The following is a 25,469-nucleotide window of genomic DNA, read 5'->3' on the forward strand; positions in this document are numbered from 1 at the left end:
ATCAAAGATATTAGTTTTCCTCTTCTTCTCAGCGAGACACGTTAGAAAATGGGTTTCTGAAAACATGCCTATACATTCAAAACACAGTCACCACTGACAAACTACTATTAGAACATAATAAATTCACATTTAAAATATAAAGAAATAACAATTGAACAAACCGCAAACGAGGAGAAAGTGTACGTGGTTAAATGTGTATCTCAGCGGCATTATCTATCGGAGTTCAACTGATGAGTGATGACCAAAAGAAAACAAACCAGCACACCGCAAATAAGATAAGATCCAGCAAAAAGGCTTGTATTAGTATATCTTCAGCATCAAATGCTTATACCCGAAACGAATTTAGAAGTATTTTATAAATTTGGGAGCTGAAAAAAAGATTTATATAAATTTGGGGGTCTATTTTTATAGATGAATTTTTTCAAAAATTTTAAAGGTTGGCGAATGTTTCATCCAGCTTGTTGTCTCAGGAGGACCGGCCCTGGAGATAGACAGATGGAGAGGACTAATCAAGACCTTCAAGTTTTCATCAGTTTCCGTGGCGAAGACGTTCGCGGTACCATCCTCAGCTTGTTGAAAAATAAATTAAAAGATGAAGGCGTCAACGTGATGACGGACGAGGACATGGATAGAGGAAAAAAGATCGATGAGAATCTACTAAAGCTGATAAGAGACTCGAAAGTGGCGGTGGTGATCTTCTCAGAGAACTATTCACAGTCGCATTGGTGCTTGGACGAGCTAGTGGAGATCGAGAAGCAAATGGAGCTAAAGAATCTTGATCCTCTTCCCATCTTCTTCGAGGTTAAAGCCTCACACGTAGCACTTGAGAGACATAATCCTTTCAAAGACATTCTACTGCGGTTGGAAGACGACGAACGAGAAACGGCCAGAACGGTCGGTAGGAAGGCGTTAAAGGATGCAGACAAGAGGTTTGTCAGGTGGAGGAGAGCTTTGAAATCTATAACCGGTATTTCGGGCTTGAAGTATATAAAGGACAGGTTTGACTAATTACATCTGAATATATATATATATATATATATATTATATATATATATATATATATATATAGATCTGAATATATATATATATATATATATAATATTAAATAGTATAACAACATATAAATTCAACATCTAGATGCTGTTTGTTAGTAAAATCAATATTCTTGCATCTACTTGATGCATTTGGATATAATAACTGACTAAAAAGGTTTTGCGTAGTTATTTACAGTGAGTTGTTCAAAAAAAAAAGTCGTTTATAGTGTAATGTTCATAAGAATATAGCGCGTGCCATTTGGAGCCCCCTGGAAAATAACATATATGGATTTGGTAAACTATATAATGAATTTCATTTGTTATTGGAAGCAACGAAGCGCTCCTTGTCAAGGACATCGTGAAGACTGTGAAGAAAATGTTAGGCGAAGTAGTATCAACAGATGTACGTAAAAAACCCACTAAAGTACTACCGAGTCATGTTACGTCTGGTGGGTTATGTCCTCTATTTTAATAAAACTCTCACATTTTCTCTCCAGGATGTGCATGACCCGATCCGGGCACAACCTATTGTGCCCCAACAAAAAGTGTTCATCAGTTTTGGGGGTCATGATGATGACACCCGCCCTGGTTTCATTTCTTATCTCCAAGCTGGCTTGGAAAGAAGTGGAATCAACTTTTACATAAATATTGAAAACATGACTAAAGGATATGACATCGAAGAGCTTATCACAAATGTCCGAGAGTCGAGGATAGCGCTTGTGATCTTCACGGAGAGCTACCTGAGCTCTGCATGGTGCTTGGAGGAGCTAGTGGAGATCAACAAATGCATGATGACCGGTCTTACAGTCATTCCAATATTCTACAAAGTGGAACCGGAATATGTATTGAATGGGGAGCTAGGGGAGATCTACAAGCAGCTAGTCTCGAATTGGGAGCTACGGACGCTAGGATCCACAGATGGAATCATGCTCTTAAGTCAGTTGGAGAAAGGTTAGGTCTTGTGTCTGCAAACCTAAGCTAAGTTATCCCTTCTCCTATACAAAAGTATATAATATATATTGGATCAACAGATCGAATCATGCTCTTAAGTCAGTTAGAGAGAGGGTAGGTCTTGTGTTTCGAAACCAAAGGTAAGTTATCCCCTCTCCTTAGTCTCCTATATACAAAAGTATATATAATATATATATATTGATAAAATGTCACATTAATCTCTGAATGTTTTTACAGCTCGGAGGCACGATTCGTTGAATCTATCATCTATGAAACTAACCGGACGTTAGCCAATACTTCATCCAGCTAAAGATAATTTATTTCCACCCATTCTAGGATCTTCATGGTCCTCATCTGCGTTTCCAGTTATCTTTATATGGCATGCGTGCATCTGTATTGAACTTATTACAATTAAAGTACCGTCATCCAAATAAGAAGAAATGATTATGATTATACGTGCTTTGCGGTTTCATTTGAAAGCATCTGCTTTAATTTAAAGGTTCCAGCTGGGTTTAATATGACTTAACCAACTCATACATCCATTGTTTAATCTAAACAAATCGATTTTTGTATTTTTTTTAATCCGAATTAACCAAAAAAATAGAAACCAAACTGGAATTGGATTAGATCGAAGTTATTTTGGAAATAAGCTGGTTCCCAAGTTTAATATAATGGGATCCGAAGTTACTTTGAAAATAAGCTGGTTCCCAATTTTGTTATTTTTGAAATTAATTATTGATCTATATGAAATATCTTATTTTAAATTTGATTGTTTTATATAAAAGAAATAAATTTTAGTTAAGGAAAATTAATTTATATAAATATTTTGTAAAATTAATTGCTGATTACAATATTATTTTAATAATTTATTTTGTTATTTTATTGTTTATGAAAATATTATTTCAAGATAAGAATATTTTAAAATTTTCTATAAATTTTTAGCTATATTAATCATTTAACCATTTTTTTTAGAAGAAAATAAAATATTTGGAAAATAAAATATGGGATCTATCCGAAAAGATTTTAAAAAATCTGAAAAAAATAATCTGATCTGTGAAGAAAATAATATGGGATCCACCAGAAAAAAAAAGAGAATAATGGTGGGTCCCGCAGTATTACAATATATTTAAAAAAGTTGACCAATAAAAGGTAAAAAGGAAAAAAAAAAAAAGAAAAAATGGTGGATAAAGTTGGAGTAGTTGGAAAAATAGCGGGGAGTTAAGGATATAATTTTTTTAGGACTTTTAAGAATACTTTCCGTCTCTCTATCGCTTTCGGAACAAAAAAATATAAATATAAAAATATATAAAAAACAGGAAATGGACCTACCAAATCAACCACCCATGAAAACAAAAAGGTGAAAAAATTAAAAGAGAAAGATAAAGATAAACTAGATTAGGACCCGTCCTTGGAAATTGATTTGTCAAATTTCAATTAATAATATATGGTATATATAATATGTGTATATAATATTATATATATTTTGTGTAACATTTATATATATATATATATATATATATACATATTAGACATATATAATATTTTATTAAATATATATAGAATTTAATAGTGTTATAATTTGTGTTGTACTTGTTATTAGTTTGTATTTAATCTTCTTTCATTTTTAGTATAATAATTTATACTTGTCACACTTTTTACCTTTTAACTTATACACATAGTTATACTATTTTTCAAAAAAAAAATTTATACACATAGTCTCGTAAAATGTAATATATAAAAAAACATATTTAAAAAATCTACTGACCATATGCCACCATTATTTGGTTGTTTGAACAAAAAAAAATTATGTTCTTGCATAACTGTGTATGTTGTGATATGATGTAGGTGAAAAGTAAATATATGAAAGTAAAGTTAGTGACACGAAGATGAGCCTATGTTGGTCTATGCCACAATTATTTGGTTTTTGGAAGATCAATGAGCATAAGCATAGACGGTCTTTGTATGCTTACGTTGTAAATAAATCGGATATTTTTTCTCTTATGTTTGGAATGATATGGAACTCGTTATTTAAGAGTGGTTCAGTTTTATATGATCTAATTATATTAAGAGATTAACCAAAAATATTATAAAAGTGTTACTGGTTAGGTTTAACTAATCTATGTTGATTAAAATTTGGTTTAATTTAAGTTGGTAGGTTGCATTGTATAAGAGGCATGATATATTCTAGCACTAACTATGAAAGTCAAAGAGTCCAAAATTTAAATGAGAACTTTAAATAGTAGATAATCCCTAAATTAATAGATTAGAAGACGTGATATATTTGGAAGACACAAAGTAACAGGTATTGAGAATAAGTGAAGGATATTAAGAAAGATTTTTTTGTGAAAAGATCCAATAGACCGCAAATAAGATAAAATCCAGCAAAAAGGCTTGTATTAGTATATCTTCAGCATCAAATGCTTATACCCGAAACAAATTTGAGAGAGAGATAGACAGATGGAGAGGACTAATCCACAACATCAAGTTTTCGTCAGTTTCCGTGGCAGAGACGTTCGCAGCAACATCTTCAGCTTCTTGAAAGAAAAATTGAAAGATGAAGACGTCAACGTGATGACGGACGAGGACATGGATAGAGGAAAAAAGATCGATGAGAATCTACTAAAGCTGATAAGAGACTCGAAAGTGGCGGTGGTGATCTTCTCAGAGAACTATGCACAGTCGCCTTGGTGCTTGGACGAGCTAGTGGAGATCGAGAAGCAAATGGAGCTAAAGAATCTTGATCCTCTTCCCATCTTCTTCGAGGTTAGAGCCTCACATGTAACACTTGAGGAACATAATCCTTTCAAAGACATTCTACTGCGGTTGGAAGACGACGAACGAGAAAAGGTCAGAAAAGACGGTAAGAAGGCGTTAGAGGATGCAGACAAGAGGTTTGTCAGGTGGAGGGGAGCTTTGAAATCTATAGCGGGTCATACGGCCTTGACGTATAAAAAGGACAGGTTTGATTAATTACATATGAATATATATGTAATATTAAATAGTATAACAACATCCAAATTCAACATCTAGATGTTGTTTGTTAGTAAAATCAATATTCTTGCATCTACTTGATGCATTTGGATATAACTGACTAAAAGGTTTGTGTAGTCGTTTATATTGTTGTTCATAAGAATATAGCCGCGCGCCTTGGAAAAGAACATATATGGATTTAGGTAAACTATACTCTGATGATTCATTTGTTATTGGAAGCAACCAAGCCCTCTTTGTCAACGACATCGTGAAGGCTGTGAAGAAAATGTTAGGCGAAGTACGATCATCAGATGTACGTAAAAAACCCACTAAAGTACCGAGTCATGTTAAGTCTGGTTGATTATGTCCTTTAATTTAATAAAACTCTCACATTTTCTCTCCAGGATGTGCATGACCGGATCTGGGCACAACATATTGTGCCACAACAAAAAGTGTTCATCAGTTTTGGGGGTCATGATGGTGACATCCGCCCTGGTTTCATTTATCATCTCCAAGCTGGCTTGGAAAGAAGTGGAATCAACTTTTACATAAATATTGAAAACATGACTAAAGGATATGACATCGAAAAGCTTATTACGAATGTCCGAGAGTCGAGGATAGCGCTTGTGATCTTCACTGAGCGCTACCTGAGATCTGCATGGTGCTTGGAGGAGCTAGTGGAGATCAACAAATGCACGATGTACGGTCTTATAGTCATTCCAATATTCTACAAAGTTGACCCGAAATATGTAAGGAATGGGGAGCTAGTGGAGATCTACAACCAGCTACTCTCGAATTGGGGAGCTACGGACGCCAGGATCGACAGATGGAAGCATGCTCTTAACTCAGTTGGACACAGGGTTGGTCTTGTGTCTGCAAACCTAGGGTAAGTTATCCCCTCTCCTATTACAAAAGTATATAATATATATTGATAAAATGTCACCCTAATCTCTGAATGTTTTTACAGCTCGGAGGCACGATTCGTTGAATCTATCATCGATGCAACTACGCGGATGTTAGCCAATACTTCATCCAGCTAAAGAGAATTTATTTCCACCCATTCTAGGATCTTCATGGTCCTCATCTGCGTTTCCAGTTATCTTTATATGGCATGCGTGCATCTGTATTGAACTTATCTATCTTATTAAATCAGAAACATTACAACTTCTTCTAGGTGGATTTTAAAAGGTGGACCTCATATATTTAAATTAAATGTCTCATTCTTTATATATAATAAATACCATAGTCTAACTTTACATTGATGTATTTCCTTAAATACAATTCCTCTTTGTCCATATTCCATATATAGCTTTCACTTTTATTACATGTCGATTTAAATAAAATAGATACTAAAAATACTAAAAAATTAATCGTACTAGAGTTACTCTATACAATTCATTTTAAATTGATCAGTAAACTTTCATTGGCCATATTGATTTTATTTGCACCGATAACATTAGGTAGATAAGTCATAGACACATACATAAAGATATGACTATTCTTTAACTATGTTGGGTTTAATCTACTTTTTAAAACAAATAACACATATCTTTATATATTGTATAGAATATAGTAATATTGTATAGTATTATACTTATATAATAATACTAAAAACAAATCAAACTGAAATATAATATATATCGAAAATGCTTTGAACCATTACACACAAAATATATTAGACCTCAGAGATAAAATTCACTTTGAAATTATGTAATAATTATTTTTAAAAATTAAACTTCGTAATGTAAAAAAAAACATAAGTTTTATATCAAATTTTGTGTTACAATAAAAAGACACAATTCGCGCTTGCAAAGTGTTTAGTTTTACATACGAAAGACAGTTTTGATATTGTTTTTTTAAACACAAAATTGAATTATACAAACTCGATACTACATAAAACTAAACAATATAGAATACATTTTAAAAATAAAACTCGTGCGGGTGCGCATGGCCTTTGCGAAAATCGTAGATATGTTTATATAATATATAAATATATTATGTTACAAATATTTTCATATAAATAATACCCCAATGTAAGTTTTATATGATAAATGTTGAAAATACAAAATATATAGCACTATATATTTTAAATAATATATTAAAAATCTACTTTACGTTATCATAAAGTTTAAAAATCAAATTTAGGAATTAAACACATTGCTTATTTAAACACATTAATACACACTGTTATTTATCAAAATTTATATTAATACACATTACAATCATGAATCATGTATAACATTTAGTACAAATAAAAATAAAGAAAAATTGATTCCCGCTCGGTCGAGCGGGTCATGATCTAGTTACAATTAAAGTACCGTCATCCAAATAAGAAGAAATGATTATGATTATACGTGCTTTGCGGTTTCATTTGAAAGCATCTGCTTTAATTTAAAGGTTCCAGCTGGCTTTAATATGACTTAACCAACTCATACTTCCATTGGCTAATCTAAACCAAATCGTTTTTTTTTTTACTTTTAACCCAAATTAACCAAAAAAATCGAAACCGAAATCGGATGAGATCAAAGTTATTTTGGTAATAAGCTGGTCTCCAAGTTTACTATCCGAACCAGAACCGGATAGGATCCGAAGTTACTTTGGAAATAAGGTGATTTCCAACATTGTTACCCCAACTGAATCAAAAATCGAGAATCGAAATAACCGAACTGAAATCAAATTGAACTTTATGAATACTCAAATGTATCCTAAATCTGCAGAACCAAAATACCGAAAGAATCAAATCGAGAACTGAATATCTAGAGATAGTCAGTACTTTATTCGCAGTCTGGTTATAAATACTTTTCAGAAAAGGAAATATATATCATTGGAATATTTTTGTTTTGTTGATTTTCCTTATTCCAATTATATTTATGTAAATTATGTTCTCATCTATACAAACATTGCTTTCATGAAACGTCTATATGTATACATACAGCTTGAACATGAGAGCTATTCAAGCTGTTTTTAATATATGTTTAATCTAAACTTAATTAATATGTATAGATATATAAATCTATTTCGGATATATTTGGATATCCAAAAGGATCGAATTCGGTTTCAGTTTTCTAAATACCAAAATTTTGATTTTTTCGGATATTTAATCAAATTCTATAATTAAGTTAAGTTTCATTTAATCCTAATTTATTTTTGAGTGAAAATTAAATAATGAATAAAAAGGAAAGAGTTGAAAATGGTCTAAGTATAAGAGTCCACCATGTAATAAAATAATAATTCTATAATCTATTTATGTAATAATCCATTTTAATACTATATAAAGTAGAAAATATAATAGCAACTCAGAGAATTTGACTTTAATCTATTCCGGAATGAAAAAGGAAAAATTAAAAATAGTTTAAATATAGAACAATATCATCTATCAATTACTCAGAGATCTAAGATTTTAAATTGTATGTCATACTATGAATCTACTTATTACTTAATTGTTTCTATTTCTTCTGAAGCATTTCGCTTATGTATAAGTTCTGAAAAATTTCATATCTACATTCCAACCAAAAAAAACTATAATTGATCAATGACATAATTGTTAATTATGATTGAAATTGTCTCTGTCAGTATTATTTTTTATTTCTTAACTTTTCAAAGATTCTGAAAACCCCCAATACTTTTTTCCCCAAAGTAAAGATTGCTATCAGATCTTTCCTATTATATATACCCTAAAAACGTATGAAATATTTTGTAGATACTTTCCTTTTTGTGATTAGAAAAAAACTTTTATGTTTGGCAAAAAATCATAATGTCACGTTAAGCAACCAACCGGAACACAACAAATTCATATTCCATGTTACAAACTGGAAATATAAATACCACAACATATGTAGTATAGAAACATTAAAAATATCTAAAGAAATTTAGTCTGTCTCGAAAATATAGTAGACTAAACAAATGAACAATCTCTTGATAGTACTGACTTTTTTGGGCTTATGCATCAGCTTAAGCAATGGAAACAAAGTCAAGTTTAGCAACGAGTTGGAACACAACAAACTCCTCAAGGTTCGTTGTGACAACGATGAAAGGGAGCATCTTCTGAAAATCGGTGAAGAATATGAGTTTACTTTCAATGATGATTTTTTCCACAAGTGTGCAATGTACCAAGGTCCTAATAATTTCGAACATCACCAAGAGTTTACTGCGGTTGGCCCTTCAACGTGCGTTGAACATAACACTCAATGTAATTGGGTTGCTAGAGAAGATGGTATCTACTTTTCTAGTTTTCATTACCCCCCTACTATGACATTTGAGTGGGATGTTCCTCAGCTTCTCAAAACTTAGAATTTTATATTTTTGGTCGATATTTTATCTTTAAATTGTATGAGATATTGATTATAATAAAATATATTACATTTGAATAATATGATAAATCAATTATTATATTATTACATTATGACTTTTGTGTGTTTATTCTTGATAAAAAATGTGTGTTTACTATGAAATAGGCACGTGAAAACAGATATTATGGAGGTCTAAACGATTACTAAATAGTAAATACTGTTCGAATAACATTATCAAAAGGGATTCTAAATTTTAATCTCTGGTATCACACTATAAAAATAATATAGGGAAAAAAGAAAAATGAGAGAAAAACAAGAAGAAAGTATCTCATCTTAGACCTTTTAGATATTTCAAATATTTTGTTTCCAGTTGTCATTCTACAAACTGATTGATTTTAAAAACAAAATAAAACTTATTATTGATGAAAATCACATTGTAACCTAAATAAAAATATGTTATAGTTTTTCATCGATGGAGTTGCTCTTATATGGCATTGTGATGATGCTCCAACCCAATGAAAGTTAAAATCAATTAAATTGTATAAAGCCAGCAATGATAAGGCCGATTGAATATAATGACTAGTTGTATTAATATCTAAGATAAATCAGGGACCAAAAGCCAAATATACAGATATTTAATAAAGAAACGGTCCATGAACCAAGAGCCAAATATTTGGATAGTTTTATAAGTCAACGGCCCACCAAGACTGTGAGAACTATCATCAACGGGAGAAGAAGAAGGAAGAATGGTACTCACACTAACATTTCATGAATAAAATGTGAACAATTAACCAATCAACAAAACTATTTGTTACAAATAACATCTTGTCGTTACATCGAAACATATAAATGTTAACTAATCTGGCTAACATTGAACTTGGTAAACTGAAATGGTTGAATAACTGAAAAATGAAATTATTCAGGAATACATATTGCATGCGAAGATTAAACATTTCATTTCTGGTAGTAGATACATAAAAGTGTATTTTATGCTTCTGACTGTTAATCAAAGGATCTTAACCATTATAATAGCCACGTGAACGTTTGTTAGCTACTAATCTAACAATACTAAAAACACAATATAGTGATCAATTAGGCTATCGACGTCATAAAAAAATCACCCAATCAGCACATTTTATTTTGACATGTCATACAGGCTTCTAACACAGTTTTCGTCTGGGCTTTTCCGATGTCAGACAGGCTCCATTTCCGTTTGGGCTCCTTTTTTGTTTAGGTTCCATTTTAATCTATTCTATTAATTTTGTTGTATGACCAGTTGATAATAGGTTATGTCCAACTAATTATTCATTTTTTATATAACAATATATTATTTAAACACTAACTATGTTCTATTTCTAACTAACAAAAACAGTCTGTAACAAAACGGTTACGTTTCTTTCTTCATAACATGTACGTATTCATTGATTTATTTTAATTTTTTTCACAAGTGAAAGTAATTCTTCATTTTTACTATAAGGGATTATGCAGCGAAGGTTCTCTTTGGGTGAACGGTCAAAATGGTTAGGTTGGTTTAGAGATGAATGATAATTTAGATGATGACAAGAACACTCTATTTTAAGACAATCCTAAGGTGCATGCCTGTCACAAATTCTTCCATTTTTTCCAATTATCATCCTAAAATGCTGCATTTGGTTCAAGCAAGTGACAGAGGTCTCACGGTGAAGACGCAATCCATGTAGGGGGCAAAAAAATTCTATGGCCAAACTTCATTTGAGATGATGATGACGACTTAAGCTTTGTGAAGTGAAAATTGTCCCGATTCTTTTGAAAATAACTGCAACCATAAACGTTGTACTCTACTATAATTTTTAAATGTTATTTATAATGTCAGTTTTTTCAAAAATCATTATCATATTACAACAATATAACTTACATCTCACCCAAAAATTGAAATTTATTCAACCAAAAATTAATTTATTCAAATTTTAAATATTTTACATAGACATTAAATTTATCAATTAACAAAACACATAATATTAAAATAAATTTCAACGGATTTTAAGTGGACTCTTAATAAAAATAAATATTCATATAAATTCATTTAATTTAACGGATTTAAAATAGATTATTTAATTAAAAAATATTTATTAAATGTGATTTTACTTAAAATTAGTGAATATCATATTAACCCATTTACGTGTATATATATATTAAGATTTAATTTTGGGCAAATCTATAAAATAACACTTTTTAAGTTTTTGTCAGAAAATAGCACTCAAAAAATAAAATGACCAAAATAGCACCTTTTGTTTTGAAAATTTTAATTTTAATTTTTATTTTTAAATATTTGAACACATTACTAAAACCTCATCCCTTAACTCTAAACCCTAAGTCGTAAATTAGTTAACCCAATGGTTATAAATGCATATTTACCCTTCAATAAAACATATTTTGGTCATTTTTCTCCTTGTGATGCTATTTTGTGACAAAAACTTGGTTTGGTGCTATTTTTGTCTTTTTCTCTTTATTTTTCAAACATTTTTCAAAAGCAAATTCGGTTTTTAGTGCCGGCTGCATTTGATATTGATTTTCGGATATAACATTTTAAGATTCGTTCAAGTATATAAGTCAGGTCTAATAGAGAATGAGACTTTGATTTTTTGGATCGATTCCAAATCAGGTTTTAAGGATACGGGTATTTTTGACTAATTATATTAGGTAATTAATAAGAAAATATAATGTTCTGCAAACTTTAGGAATACAATTTAAAAATAAACTATATTCTTAACTTATAAACTAATAAAAATAAACTATATTCCTAACTTATATAGTTGACCATATTAACCATATTAAACTAATTTGGGGTGGGTGCAGATTGGTAGATTTTGGATTACACGTACCCGCCGACCCGAAAAATATTTAAAAAATAAAAAGAAAGTAATTTTTGTTAAATATGATAATTCAAAAAAGAGTTTTAAATTTTTAAAAATATATAATTTTTATTATAGATATATTTTTTATATTTTTTTAATAATTAAATTAAATAATTATTTTTATAAAATTATAACCGCTGATAACTACCAAATTAAATAGGTGGGTGCGAGTATAAATAATTTGTTTGCGGGTTGTGCGGATCATATTTTTTGACCAAAACAAAATTGAAATCCGCGGGTTGGCGGGTTCGACCGGCAACCCAGCCCTAACATAGCGTATACCGGATCTGCCAAATTAAATGGGCGGATGGCAGTACAAATTATTTGTTTGCGGGTTGTACGGATCATATTTTTTGACCAAAACAAAATTGAAATCCGCGGGTTGGCGAGTTCGACCGGCAATCCAGTCCTAGCATAGCGTATACCGGATCAGTTTTTAAATTTTTATTATTTAATAAAATATATTTTGATTAAATTTATACACAAATATAATTACAAATAGAAAAATAAAAATTTAATCCCAAAATACAAAAATATGAAAATAAATTAAAATAAAAAATATAACCGCCAGAATCTAGTTAGTTAATTAAAGTTAGATTAACCAAAAATGTGACGGAGTAAACGAGATATACGTTTCTCAAGCAGTTCACCTTCTCCGATCGAAACTCATCCCACTCTCATCAATCAATACGCTCTTTACTTCGATCCATCATCTTTTTCATAATGATTCCGTTTCGCCTACAATCATCTTCGATCCATCATCTTTTAAACAGGTATTGGTTTAAGTGTTGATATTTTGCATTGGACCTGTGATGAAGCTCTACCTTTGGGACCATGCTGCAACAGACTTCTGCAAAAAGTTCAAGACCTACGCAAAACCCTCCCACCGTAATACTGGTCACGACGGTTAACACCAAGCGTCTAGGAGGTTCTCCTTTCTCCTTCAGCCTATCTTACTCACAGTTCCATATCTACACTTTGTGTTGTTTAAATGGGTTCTCCATAATACATCAGGTACTCTGGTCCTGAGCTCAATGACCTCCTCACGTGTTTTTATGGACTACGATGTCCAGCCTACCATAGATTACTTCGCCTGGTGAGTATCTAAGTATTTTGCATTTACTATTTTACTAAATCAAGTGAGCCGTTGATAACCCCATAGCAATGACTACCTGAAGCGATGCTTTCTACTCTTTCTCAGGTTAGGCTCTAATCCAGAGATTGCTAAGCTGGTTAATGCAGCGGTTGTGTGAAAAGTTACCGAACACAACCTATCAGGCAAGAGCCGAGCTCTAACTGTCACCAAAATCCTCTCTGTAGCTACAGAAGCCTCGGTTGGAAACCAGATTGCTGCAACGTCCGAGGAAGCCTTGCAGATCGGAAACGAAGTGAGTGAACCGTCTAGCAGCCGTGGAGATGAGGGGAGTAAGAGGACGTGTGCCACTGCTCATCCAGAGACAGCAAAACGCCCAAAGTGTGGGGACTAGAGCTTCCATTCACCTTCTCAGAGATTTGAATGGTTGAATGCAGTTTTTCCTTTTAATTATTGTTTGACTCAGTTTGAACTTTTCAGAGTTTTCCCCCCTTCAAACATCTATCTACTTTGCATGATTATTAGCTAATTATCATGTTTTGTTTCACTATTACTTTGTTTCTTCACAATTACTCTGCTTTGTTTATTAGTTTTATGAGTATGTATGGTTTGCATGGTCCAAGTTTTATTTATTTACAGTTGAAAACTTCATAGTGGCGCATGATCTTAGATTATAATCATGAAACTAAGATAAGATTATGTGATTCTTTTCTAAGTTAAGATATATGATTATCTACTACATTAAGGCAGTTGTTAAAGGAAAAAATAATATAAGTTATTTGATTACCTCTTAATATCACATCCAAATATTTGAAAAAATAACATAAAATTACACAGATTCTAACGTGATTGACGGCATCAATTTAGGACGTCGACATAAAATCAAACCCAAGAAATTAAATAGTATCTTCGTCCAAAAACGTAAAGAAATCAAACCCAACTAATAAAATACTATCTTCCTCAACCTTCCTATATAAGATTAAAAGCATTCCAAAAAACTCTAGGGAAAAACCGAACTTTATATTTTCCATTTTCAGAATCGACACTCAAATCACCATCAGCACCTTCCCCTAAGCTCTGATCAAGGCAACATTCAAAAGCTTGCGTAAGTGTAACAAATTATTTTAACAAGCCAGAAAATATCAACCTAACTCCAGATCTCTAACTTACAATCTGTATAGAAATATTTAATAACTCCAGGACATGATATTTATGTTATATTGGCAGTGCCATATGTAAAGTTAAGCCTTTTATAAATAGACTGCAGAATAATTCATTTATTCTTAATAACGAAACTAAATTCCATCCATACAACACTTGTAATACAAATATTATAAATGAACGATGATGCTCTTACAGTTGGTTATTATTTTGGTTACGGCTTCCGGAAAAGACATTAAATAGATTATCTCAGAGATGACAGCTTTGTAGACCATTTTTGGTTTATGTTTCAGTTGTTCATGTGTCACCCGTTTGATGTGGGTTTTTTCAGATCCATCCCCCTCTTTTGTATCTTATCAATGAAAACCAGATGGAAAGAAAAAAAGCAGAGAACTTGAGTTATCCAAAGAAAATAAAAATTAGCATGTCTCAAATGTAAACTGGTGGTGATCAATGATCATGGTGGCACCAATATATACACACACATACAACAACGACTCATATATGTATTAACCTCCTCCAGTTACTTGGATGATTAAAAGCTAACAACACCACTGGATACTATTACTCTACTTCATTGGCTTAAAGAGTGGAAAATGTATAAACTGTAGAGAAGAAGAAGGGACAATCATTTGGGATAATGATGTTCTCGGCACTGGGACCAAACTACCTATCTGCTGCAACTATGATGAGAGACTCGTCTTCCCCATTTTAGAAGATGGATTTGGTGAGTTTTGGTCGCGGTTTTATGATGATGCTTTCATAAGGCTTGGCTTGTTCAACTTGGACGTAATCTCTTGTTTTCAAAACCTGCAAATGTGATAAAAAGAAAGAAGACAGATTCAGCTTATGTAACCAAGTTAATGAAGATTATGACCAAAAGAACCAAGACTTGTTGTTCTTCCGTCTTAGGAAAGAAGACTATGTGAGACTGATATGTCGTGTTGTGTACATACCAGTGTTTCGAAAAACATTCTAGATGCTTCTTTACGGGTCTTCCCAGCTAAAAGTTTGTCTGCTACAATAACATTCTTCCCACTCTCAGATTCTTTATCAAATATCGTCTGAAGATACTTCGCCACAGCCCTATTGAGGATAGAGAATAAGAATCTTCATTCTTTCAGGCCTCTCATGTATCTAACATGATAGAAGGTTATGGATTGTGAGAAAAAAAAATAATCAACTCTACAGACCTGGTACGAGAAGACCATCCACTGTTCTCAAGAAGACGAGCTTCATCACCCTCTTCCACACCATCCTCCTCGTGATCTTCATCTACTTCATCATCATCCACGTTCAAAAATCCTAAAGACGGAGTGAAATAAACTATAAGCAGAACCATCTCATATATCTAAATCATGCTCAAGAGTTTCAGCTTTGTTTAAACCAAAGTGTTAGTCCCATTCATCAAACTGGAGGATACAGAGGATTAGGATAAATTTAATTAAAACTCGAAAAAGGTTTTAGAACCTGTGTCATGTGCAACATCCATGGTATCCATTTCCTACAACATAACAAAAAAGAAGACTTAAAGAGGCATGTCTTACCAGAAATAAGGATATGAAAGCCACAAAAGAAACTTACATCATTATATCCCGTAAGACCATCGCGAGAAGTAGGTTCTGCATCTGGTGCACTTTGCATATAAGCCTCCTCAGTAAACAACATCTCATTGTATCTGTCATCAGACTCTATCTCTGGAATCATCACCCCATCATTATTTGCTTCCACAAAAGGTTCCTTGCAACTTGTTTCCGAAGCTAATAGATTACTAGAACCACCAGCTTCTTCTACAATTGTGTTATCGCATGGAGTCTGGTCCTCTACCCCAGTCTCGATAACTTCAGCCGAGGCATCATCCGTCTTCTGATCTTCATGTGGTGGTTCATCTTCAACTTTCAAGTCTGCCTCGTTGAGAGTGGCGTTGTTATCTACATCACCTTCAGCAATTTCTATAACATCTTGACCGCCTAGGCCTCCATCATGGCATCCTTCCACCTGTAAATCCTCTACACCGTCGATTTTGTCTTCGGATGGCATTTCACTGATCTCTTCATTCACTACATGATTCACTTCTTCATCAGCAGGTACATCGCTTTCCTTTAAGACTTCCAACTCACATCTATTTTCACCAAGCTCGTTATCATTTTTCCCTTCTTCATCTTGGTCTACGATCTGTTGATCCTGTGGCTGAGTCTGAGCCTCAGCAGGTTGCTCCTCAGAATCATTTGGGTGAGTTTGAGGAGCAGACCTTTCCTCAGCTTCGTTTTCTTCCACGGCCCTAACTGAACATTCATTGCCTTCTTCCACCACACCAACAGAAGTATGTCCGTCATCGTCCTTGATCACTGTGATTCCTCTTAGATCATACGGCTCATTATGCAGAGAGACTAATTCCACTGACATACCTGAAAAATCATTTGAAACAAATCTATCACCTGTGTAGCAGAAGAGCATTTTACAAGAACAATCGAGTTAAGTTTGTATAGAACAGTCTACTTTTTTAGCATTAGTGAACTTACCAGTGAATATTGGCTCCTTTAAAAATCCATCCTCCAAAGCCTGCCTTTGAAGCATCAAGATTTCAGGAATGGTGCAAGGTGCCTTCTTACGCACACGGCGTATACCTTCCGTGTTGGTCAGCTGTTGCCGTATAAGGCTAAATAAAAAAAAGTAGGCACCATCAGAATAGATAAGAAAACAAGTAAAAGTGTGAGACATAAAAGAAGACTAAACTTCTATTTCTAATACAGCATCCAGTTTTATTTTCGCTCAACAGAATCAAGATTCATATAACTTTACTATTAACAGTTGCCGCCTTGTACCTAAGTGCAAAAGCAGGGTGGGTGAATTTTAAAAAAAAAAGGAAGAATAAATTAAAGCTACGGCATACAAAAAAAAGAAAGTCGGTTTGGTAAAACATACTCGCCATGCAAGACCATAGTGTCATCCATTAGAACCTTCCTCTTTGTGGTAGTAGAACGAGGAGCAGACTTTAACCGTTTTGTAGTTGCTACTTCAAGCACAGGGGTAGACCTCATTTTCAGAAAAGATGACTTCCCAACTGAAAAGAAAAAAAGAGTGCAATGATTCAGCTGCATATAGGCAAGAGTCATATAAGAATAGCAACAACAAAGCGGATACCTAAGATAGAAGACAACAAGTCATCGTCATCAGGAACAGAATTTGCAGTTCTCTTTGATTGAATCAATCCAACTGACTCAACAGAGTTCAAACTCTCTGCAGTTAGTGTGCTCTCAGTAAAAGTGCGTTTCTTCCCGGTAATGTTATTATTTCCTGCATCTCCGTTACATGTGCCAAGGTCTTCTTTATCTGGTGTTGATTCAAGTTCAACCATACAACCACTTTCATCCCCCAGACTGTTAGGTGCAGCTAATACCTTCTCAGGTGCAGGCAAATCAGTATTAGCCGATCCAGTCAGATCTCCCAACTGCTCATCAGTTGCCTGTGCGTTATTCAGCTGCTCAGCTGGTATACTGTGCGCTTGCCCATCTCCTTGTAAACTAGAATCTGTTTCCTGGTTCACCTCAGTGGTAATGGCAAAATGATCTGGCAGAAACGATTAAAAGTATTATAAGAATATAATAAGGCATGCACTAAGACTTTGCATTTTATTTGACGAACCTTGGCTCTCTTCTCCAGGCTCTTTTGGTTCTTGGGATAAATCGTGCTCAGCATTACTCCTCGTAGGCTCTCCAGGGGACTCAGCCGAAGGAACAGCATCTGACTTATCCGTTATAACATCGGTTCCTGCCTCAGTGATTACTTGACCAGGATTCTCCATCTCGGTGGTGATGTGTGAAACACATGGCGAGGTAATATGTGCATGCTCTGTCCTCTCCTCCTCTGGCTCGTTTTGTGCGTCGATGTTCTCATTTATCAACGACTTATCCACCTCCATGGGAGTAACTGCTGATTCTCCGGCATTATATTCAGAGGGCTCATTAGCATCCGGCTCTCCAGAGGCCTTCCTAACTTCTTCTGCATTCGGATCATCTACCTCCATGTGATCGTCGCATGCCAGCTGATCTCTGACACTAGACGAGTTCGGCACCTCAACTAGTCCAGGGGTTTGAGGAGCTTGAGCATCTTCAAGGAACTCATCACGCATTGCAGGATCTTCAACCTATCAAAGTGTGATGATATTCATAAGTAAAAAATTTTTTACCAAAATTTACAATAAATCCTACCAGAAAACTAAACCAAAAAAAGTCTTGTGGAAGTATAAATTGGTACGCACCTGCTCTTGATTGAAATCTCTGGGCACTGCATCAGAAACTTCTACCATTTCGTCCTTTATCTCCGGTGTTGCCGCATCCGGATATGCATTGTGATCACCGCTATCAACAAATAAAATATCAGCCATAAGCTAAAAACAATATGATTGCGATGTGTATATTCAAAGGAAAAGAGTATACATATGAAACTAATATGAAGTAGTATATATTATTAGAAACAAAAACTGACCCTTGAAGTCCCTCATCATCGGATCCAATAATTTCCTTATCCTGGAATACTTCCTGCATACAATTATAGGGATGAGAAGAGAGGAGAAGTTCTAATTTCAAATATGCAAATTTAAAAAACTTCACTAGAAAAAGATAACATTAAACATCACCCTAAACCTACAACACATGGCTGCAACCTAACATTTCAAAATACGAGCTTTTCACGGTTCGAGACTCCACAACTGGATTCCCAGCAGGGTCTCACCAAATAGCTTAGAGAAAGAACCCAAAAGGCTAGAAGCAAATAAACCAAAAGACTCTTTGCATTTTTATATTTCGATATGGTTTATCTATTTCTTGTCCCTACTCCCTAGATGACCTAAAATATATATTTGTTTTGTTCCATGAAAGCAAAAGTACCTCGTCAAGCTCCAAAGCAGTTTGAGCAGTGTCGCCATCACCAAATCGTTCTGGAAAAGTGTAAAATAAATCTTACTACTTAAGGCAGAGCTCTCAATAAGTAAAGACAAGTAAGCATGAAACAACCACTGACCGTCTAATCCAAATTGCGATGTTGAGAATACGACGCCATCCATGGTATCCTGAAGGGTGATCTGCTCTCTTGTGCTAACATGATGGTCAACGTAATTACTGCTAGACAAAGAAAACAAGAAGCAATATACCATTAGCATAATTAAATAGCAAAAAAAAAAAAAACGAGTGTGGAAATTGAAAATATGAAGAAAACTGACCCCTGAAAGATCTCGTTGTCGGGGAGCTCAAAATCATCAAGATCAAAGGTCTCAGGCAACGTGATCGAGTGATAGGGTGCTGTGGATTCTTCAGGGGGTAGGTCAACCGCAGCAGAGCGAAAAGCTTGCTTCACCTTAAGCAGTGCCTCGCTGCAATCATCAAAGAGGTAGTTCACCTTTTTTGAATAAATACGAACCACACCAAGCAGAAGATGACTAGACAATCGCAATGCAATTGGAGCTTCCGGAAAGAGAATAGAATCTGCTCATAAATCAATACATAAATAAATAAAAAAAGTTAGATTATGAAAAAATTTGATGGGAGCGAGCAAGTAGGGTCAAGATAAAACATAACAACTCTATTGATTTGACCAACATAAACAACTAGAGAATCAAAAATAAACTGGCAAATCCTTAACATACAGCTATGAGAAAAGGTTGAAACTTTTACTTCTGCTAAACCCTAATCCGTGCAAAGTAGTGAGAGACCTAGATTCAAAAACTGGACAGAGAAGCGAAAGAACTCTCACCAACAGAGACTCCGATGTCAGTATCAGCGACCTGATTCTTTCGAAGCTTCCTCTCCAAATGGGCAGCGATCCATATCGTCCCAAGTGGTCCTTTCTTTGCTAATATAAACTGCGAGTAAAACATTCCTCTTCCCAATACCCAAACCAAAAAAGCCCTAAAATTTCAGCAACAAAAAAAAGGAACCAACTTGTTAGAGAATTCACAAATTGAGCTTAAAAAAAAAAAACTAAATCTACTTCCGACACAGTAATAGAATCAGACATCTTTAACCCGAGACAGTGTGTGTAAGAGAAAAAAATAAAGTTTCCAATTTAAGACAAACAGAACCCCCAAATTATCTCAAATCGACAATAAAGCTTCGAACTTGCCACGGAGCAGAGACTCTCTCAAATGTCCTAAGACTACTTCACGAGGTTATCATAGTAGAATTAAGACAAAAGGGGTTTAGATCAAATTACCGTATAATTCACCAATTCAAAGCTCAACAGCTCCAAAACAGAGTCCTCGCGGAAACCCTAATTACGCGGAAACTTCGATAGAACACCCCCAATTCGGTAAAAACAGAATCTTTTAAGACTTAAAGCTCTGTTGTTGTCAGAGATCAGACACAACAAACAGCGAACTCGCCCAGAAAATAAAAACGTGAGAAAAAAAATAGTAAGTTTTGAGAGGAAATTGCAATATGCAAAAGTTTCGAACTTTTGGATCTTCGGTTCGATTTCTGATTAAAATTTCGAGGGATTTGGTTCGGAAAAGGAACACCGATGGCATACGTCTCGCTCCTATTGGTTAAGACACGAGGTGGTCCCACCTAGCTTTAGATTTAGTTTTTTTGTCAACCAGCCTTCAATTAAAACTATTATTTTTTCTTTCAAAACATTTGAGCATGGCGGTTTCTTCTCCTAGTTGCGGGAAATATGAAAATTTTGGAAAATTTTGTGCGAAAATTATAAACCGGGAGTATGTTGAAGTAACCCGATTTGCAATGATCCGCTTCGGATGTCTCTGTGTCTGCTTCAATGATTGACACTCAGCTTTATAGACTTAAAATTACCCAAGATCACAAACTTTGATGTAATCTTCTTTTTTTATGTATCAACAGGGACATGGTATTTGTTTTGCTACACGAAAGAACGTTAGGTTTCTCAACAACAAAAATGAAAACATAGGTTAAATCTCAAACTTATTAACTAACATAACGTATTCTACAAAAGAAATTATTGTGATTTTGTTTCTTTCTATTCAGCTTCGAGTTCAGCTGCAAACTGGTCTAACCGTTCAGCTTCAGCATCAAAGTCACGAACCGCAGCATGGTTTACTGATCCATCGTCAAGGCTCGCATGTATCTGTCTCTTTGCATACCTGCATTTCACCCATAAACATAAGCAACAAATCAGAAACCAAAGACGACAACTCTATGCAAGCGGAAATGACTCAGGGAGAGAATCTGTACCATCGACCGTTCATTGCATCAATACATTTCTGTGCATCTTTACGATCCTTGAATCTTATAAGGACAACACCCTGTGGATGAAGCTCACACACCTGTATAAAGAAAGACATCAGTTGATTGACACTATGAAATATTCTTACCACTAGCTTAAGCAAAAAAAAGACTAAACAAGTTACCTTCACTGAATCAAACGGTCCATGCTTCATACTCTCTTCTTTCACGTCTTCCTCTACCTCAGCACACAGAGTCTCATCAGCCTACAAGCAGAGACAAAAAAAAGCTCAAGCTTATATCAGGTGTTTAAAAACTGGTAACATTTTATCGTATCAACATCATGGACAAGGCCCTACCCTCATCTCCGCCGGACTGAACATGTGGCGTAGAACAACAGTTCCAGGTATTGCGATCTTAGCATCATCTCTACCACCTATGCCACGAAAAGGGAGACCAAGGGCCATCAGAATAAACATAAATCAAGTTAGAAAAACTCCAACTGCAAGAACTAAAATGGCCACTTTTTTATGCTAATATCAACTATGATTTACCAGACAGACAAATAGAGACCATCGACATGACTATGTTCCCTTCTAATCTACATCGACTTTCTAAGCCCTCCTTTTGTTATAATTGTCAATGAAAGGTTTCCTTCCAAAATTGATAAGTTTTTAGTGCAATCCTTTTGCTAGAGAGTTACATATATATAGCATCTCTAGCATCTTCCTTTAATATATGAATCTCTAGCATCTCCTCACATCTTCCTTTAATATGTGACTTTCTAGATAAAAAGGTAGGTTTTATAGTACACAGAAGCCAAAACTTACCCCATCCAAGCAACTTTTGCTCGACCTTTTTAATCTTTTTCTTCTTCTTGTTATCGGTTTGCTTTGTTATAAATCTCTCCCCTGAGTGAAAATAGCAAAAAGGTAATAAGAACCATAGACAAAAAATAGTGTAGAAACCAAAGCCATGGATGGGAAAACTACTTCCTAAGCTGTACTCAAACTAAGATCGGGATCGGATACAACTAAAGTGCAACGGTATTCACCTTTCTGCTCGAACTTAGCTCGAGAAACTGACATGAGGAGCTTGTCAGCTGGACGTAAAGGAGCACCGTCTAAGATTTGAATTGCAAGATCTACTGAGGGCTCCTAATGAAAACAAAGACAGATAGCATGAAGAGACAACGTCTAAAACTCAGAAACTTATAAATCCCCGGAGGGAAAGCATTACTATTACCTTCATATACGTGATAAGAGCATCGCCTTTTAATTCTCCTGTCGCCTTGTCACTGTAAAGCTTTATGCGAGGCTTGCCACTGTCATCCTGCGATGTTTACCAGATCTACGTTGTTAGGGAAAACTTACACAAGACTCCAAAATAACATAGAAAAGAAATCACAAGATACTGGCATTTACCTCCTTAATAATGCCGCATTTAGAAAAAACTTCAACCACCTGTAATCGATGTCACTACTTTCAGTCCGTTTTAAAGCTTTAGGATTTTCGTGATAATAGAAAAAGCAATGACAACAACTTACTTCCTCGATCGTGACATCTTTGGGCAACCCAGTGACATAGATATGTGGGTTTACTTTCAGCTCAAACCACGCTTCTGGAGGCTTGTTTGCTTCCTGAAAATTAATTTGAAACTTAGAATACTTGCAGAAATTTTCATGAATAAATGCACAACATAAATTTTATCCATAGTAAGTAAAAGCAGTTTGCTAGTCCTGATATAACTACCATGTCCAACACCGATGTACATATTGGTCAAACAAGTTTTTCTTTCCCGCTACGACGTACATATTGGTCAAAAAGTAATCATCCATTACCACTTAGAAGTCACTCCTTAATCAAGAAATCTTGAAGTAGCATGCATGACCTTAAGAAAGAGATATGATGATCAACGAAACAGAGAAGAAGACAAAAGACAATAACAAATACCTTCTTTTCAGTTTCTTCTTCTGGCAGCTTCCTCTTTCCATTATTGTTTATTTCCGCGGTCTGATCAGAGCCATCTTCTTCTTTCTTACTAGCCACATCATCCTTAGAGGCATCCTCCTTATCAACAGAAGTATCAAGGATGTTTATAGTTGGAATTACTTCGTCTTCCTCAGCAAAGGTCATCTCTTCAAGTCCATAAGGGTCAGCGCTACCCTGTGGCTCGTTCTACAATAAAATAGCATCAGCAATTAAACATATTAGTTATGTTCTACTCTTTCTAAGGTGCGCCACATGAAAAAAACAAGAAAATAGATTGACGAGTAGACTTCTTAGGAGTCCTGATATTCAATCTTGATAAACGCAAGCAAAAATATGAGAGAATCATAGCAAATGAACATTCTTTCGGTAAAGGTAAAGACACAACCCACCAAGCAAAATGACACATGAAACGATTCCAATCATATAAAAAGTATTACCTGAGGAGCCCATGCTCGAAGAGCTTTGTCCCATTTATATCTAGTTCCATCATCATCTGTGAACTCATCTTCCCCCTCGGGTGGTGAAGAAGGTCTGTCCTGATCATCTTCAACAGCGCCATTTTTCAACCTTTCAGCCTCCGCCTCTGCTTCTTGAATCTCTTTCTGCCATTTCTCAAACTCATCCTCAGTAGAAGCTGCAAGAAAATAACATGATGCGGTAAGAGCTACCCTCACTTTGCAATTCATAATACTGATGTATTCATTTCCTGCCTAAATATCTGACCAGTATTATTACCTTGCTTCTCTTGATTCGTTGTAGCATTATATCCATTCACCAACGCAGGTGCACCTGGCCAGATACCAGAAAGTAATTCCCGTAAGTAAAAAAAAAAGCGAGAAGTCAACTACCTAACCACAAAAGTGGTGAAAAGGATCTTACTTCCAGCTGATTGGTCAACTTCAGCTCCAGAAATCCTAGACATCAACTCAGTGATAGCAGAAAGTGGCTGCCATTCGCTTCTTCCTTCAGCCCAGACTAGTGTAGTTTCCTGTAGGTAACCATTCTTGAAATGATCTGCCCAGTCAAAGCAAAGTAAATCCCCTTAGTAGCTTACAACAGAAACAGGTGCAGATACATCAAGGAGCTTAATAACAAGCAACACTCACCACACAGCTCCAGGAAGGTATATGGACCCAGGCTCTCTTGGTTTCCACCAAGAATGTACCAACCAACATCAGTAGCGTCTATTTCACAATGTTAACAAAACAAAGCCATTAGTTCAACGTTCAAAGTGATTACTGGAACCAAGTTATATACACATACTCTTCCATAAGCTATAGACTACACAAAGTATGATTTTGTTTATCCCCTAAAGATGAGCTTTTGCTCTGCTCTCAGTTTCATAATGTCCTTATATCATCAATCTCCTCCTCACAAACCCTAGGATCAATCTCTTCATCATACACGAAGTAAGTCGCAAAAAGTTTTTTTGAGAAGGAGAGGCGGTTTCACCTTTCGACGATTGAGGAGCCTGTGGATTATCGGAGCCGGACATTGTTATCTCTCTCTCGCTAAACCTCCGCAAAATAAGACCCAAAACCGACTTAAAAGGAGTGTCGCTTTTTGAGAGAGAGACAAGACGAGACGATGAAGACGGTAGAAGACCCTGACCTTGTTTGGATACTGAGAAACTCTTATCCTCGTATCGGATAAACTTGAACCTATCTACAGCCCAATAGGCCCACCTTTTACAACTGGCCCATCTAAACCCATTGGGTCTTTGAGAGAGACGACGACAAGAGTGGAAGACCCTAACTTAGTTTGGATACAGAGAAACTCTTATCCTTGTATCGGATAAACATGAACCCGTCCACAGCCTAATGGACCCACCTTGTTTGTTCTTTCTACGGCTTCGGGCCCACGTAAACAATAATAATAATAAAAATTAGA

At 34.8% G+C, this 25,469-nt stretch overlaps 5 protein-coding genes across 6 annotated transcripts; 3 read left to right on the forward strand and 2 right to left on the reverse strand.

Annotated features, from left to right (window-relative positions):
• Nucleotides 1-236: 236 nt before the first annotated feature.
• LOC108816297 (protein PHLOEM PROTEIN 2-LIKE A8-like) lies at nucleotides 237-2,438 on the forward strand. Its single transcript, XM_056990581.1, has 5 exons — nucleotides 237-998; nucleotides 1,365-1,437; nucleotides 1,532-1,985; nucleotides 2,066-2,125; nucleotides 2,223-2,438. The coding sequence occupies exons 1-4, from the start codon at nucleotides 412-414 to the stop codon at nucleotides 2,101-2,103; spliced, it is 1,152 nt and encodes a 383-aa protein (XP_056846561.1). The 5' UTR covers nucleotides 237-411; the 3' UTR covers nucleotides 2,104-2,125; nucleotides 2,223-2,438.
• A 1,844-nt stretch (nucleotides 2,439-4,282) lies between these two features.
• On the forward strand, nucleotides 4,283-6,122 carry LOC108817662 (protein PHLOEM PROTEIN 2-LIKE A8). The gene is made up of 4 exons (XM_018590411.2): nucleotides 4,283-4,945; nucleotides 5,196-5,268; nucleotides 5,360-5,841; nucleotides 5,923-6,122. The coding sequence occupies exons 1-4, from the start codon at nucleotides 4,443-4,445 to the stop codon at nucleotides 5,993-5,995; spliced, it is 1,131 nt and encodes a 376-aa protein (XP_018445913.2). The 5' UTR covers nucleotides 4,283-4,442; the 3' UTR covers nucleotides 5,996-6,122.
• Nucleotides 6,123-8,858: 2,736 nt separating this feature from the next.
• On the forward strand, nucleotides 8,859-13,784 carry LOC130497759 (uncharacterized). The gene is made up of 5 exons (XM_056990883.1): nucleotides 8,859-9,107; nucleotides 12,735-12,911; nucleotides 12,985-13,066; nucleotides 13,153-13,234; nucleotides 13,340-13,784. The coding sequence occupies exons 1-5, from the start codon at nucleotides 8,859-8,861 to the stop codon at nucleotides 13,389-13,391; spliced, it is 642 nt and encodes a 213-aa protein (XP_056846863.1). The 3' UTR covers nucleotides 13,392-13,784.
• Nucleotides 13,785-14,791: 1,007 nt separating this feature from the next.
• Nucleotides 14,792-20,865, reverse strand: LOC108817607 (sister chromatid cohesion 1 protein 4). Of its 2 annotated transcripts, none has more exons than XM_018590336.2 (16): nucleotides 20,603-20,865; nucleotides 20,144-20,298; nucleotides 19,614-19,875; nucleotides 19,415-19,512; nucleotides 19,282-19,331; nucleotides 18,881-18,933; nucleotides 18,654-18,753; nucleotides 18,038-18,539; nucleotides 17,537-17,962; nucleotides 17,318-17,456; nucleotides 16,915-17,051; nucleotides 15,977-16,800; nucleotides 15,863-15,896; nucleotides 15,586-15,697; nucleotides 15,349-15,478; nucleotides 14,792-15,202 (listed from the first exon to the last, which is right to left on the reverse strand). In XM_018590336.2, exons 2-16 carry the CDS (start codon nucleotides 20,265-20,267, stop codon nucleotides 15,104-15,106), a joined length of 3,090 nt encoding a protein of 1,029 aa, XP_018445838.1. In that variant the 5' UTR covers nucleotides 20,268-20,298; nucleotides 20,603-20,865; the 3' UTR covers nucleotides 14,792-15,103. The 2 variants fall into 2 exon arrangements, with proteins under 2 accessions (XP_018445838.1, XP_018445837.1); XM_018590335.2 differs by having other exon boundaries at nucleotides 19,415-19,515.
• A 329-nt stretch (nucleotides 20,866-21,194) lies between these two features.
• Nucleotides 21,195-25,192, reverse strand: LOC108817490 (splicing factor U2AF-associated protein 2). Its single transcript, XM_018590200.2, has 15 exons — nucleotides 25,032-25,192; nucleotides 24,686-24,763; nucleotides 24,459-24,593; nucleotides 24,315-24,368; nucleotides 24,017-24,213; nucleotides 23,541-23,765; nucleotides 23,135-23,227; nucleotides 23,013-23,051; nucleotides 22,834-22,920; nucleotides 22,643-22,745; nucleotides 22,419-22,499; nucleotides 21,948-22,024; nucleotides 21,774-21,854; nucleotides 21,598-21,689; nucleotides 21,195-21,506 (listed from the first exon to the last, which is right to left on the reverse strand). The coding sequence occupies exons 1-15, from the start codon at nucleotides 25,072-25,074 to the stop codon at nucleotides 21,383-21,385; spliced, it is 1,509 nt and encodes a 502-aa protein (XP_018445702.1). The 5' UTR covers nucleotides 25,075-25,192; the 3' UTR covers nucleotides 21,195-21,382.
• Nucleotides 25,193-25,469: the final 277 nt, after the last annotated feature.

Source organism: Raphanus sativus, chromosome 7 (assembly GCF_000801105.2).
Source record: "Raphanus sativus cultivar WK10039 chromosome 7, ASM80110v3, whole genome shotgun sequence".
NCBI lineage: Eukaryota > Viridiplantae > Streptophyta > Magnoliopsida > Brassicales > Brassicaceae > Raphanus > Raphanus sativus.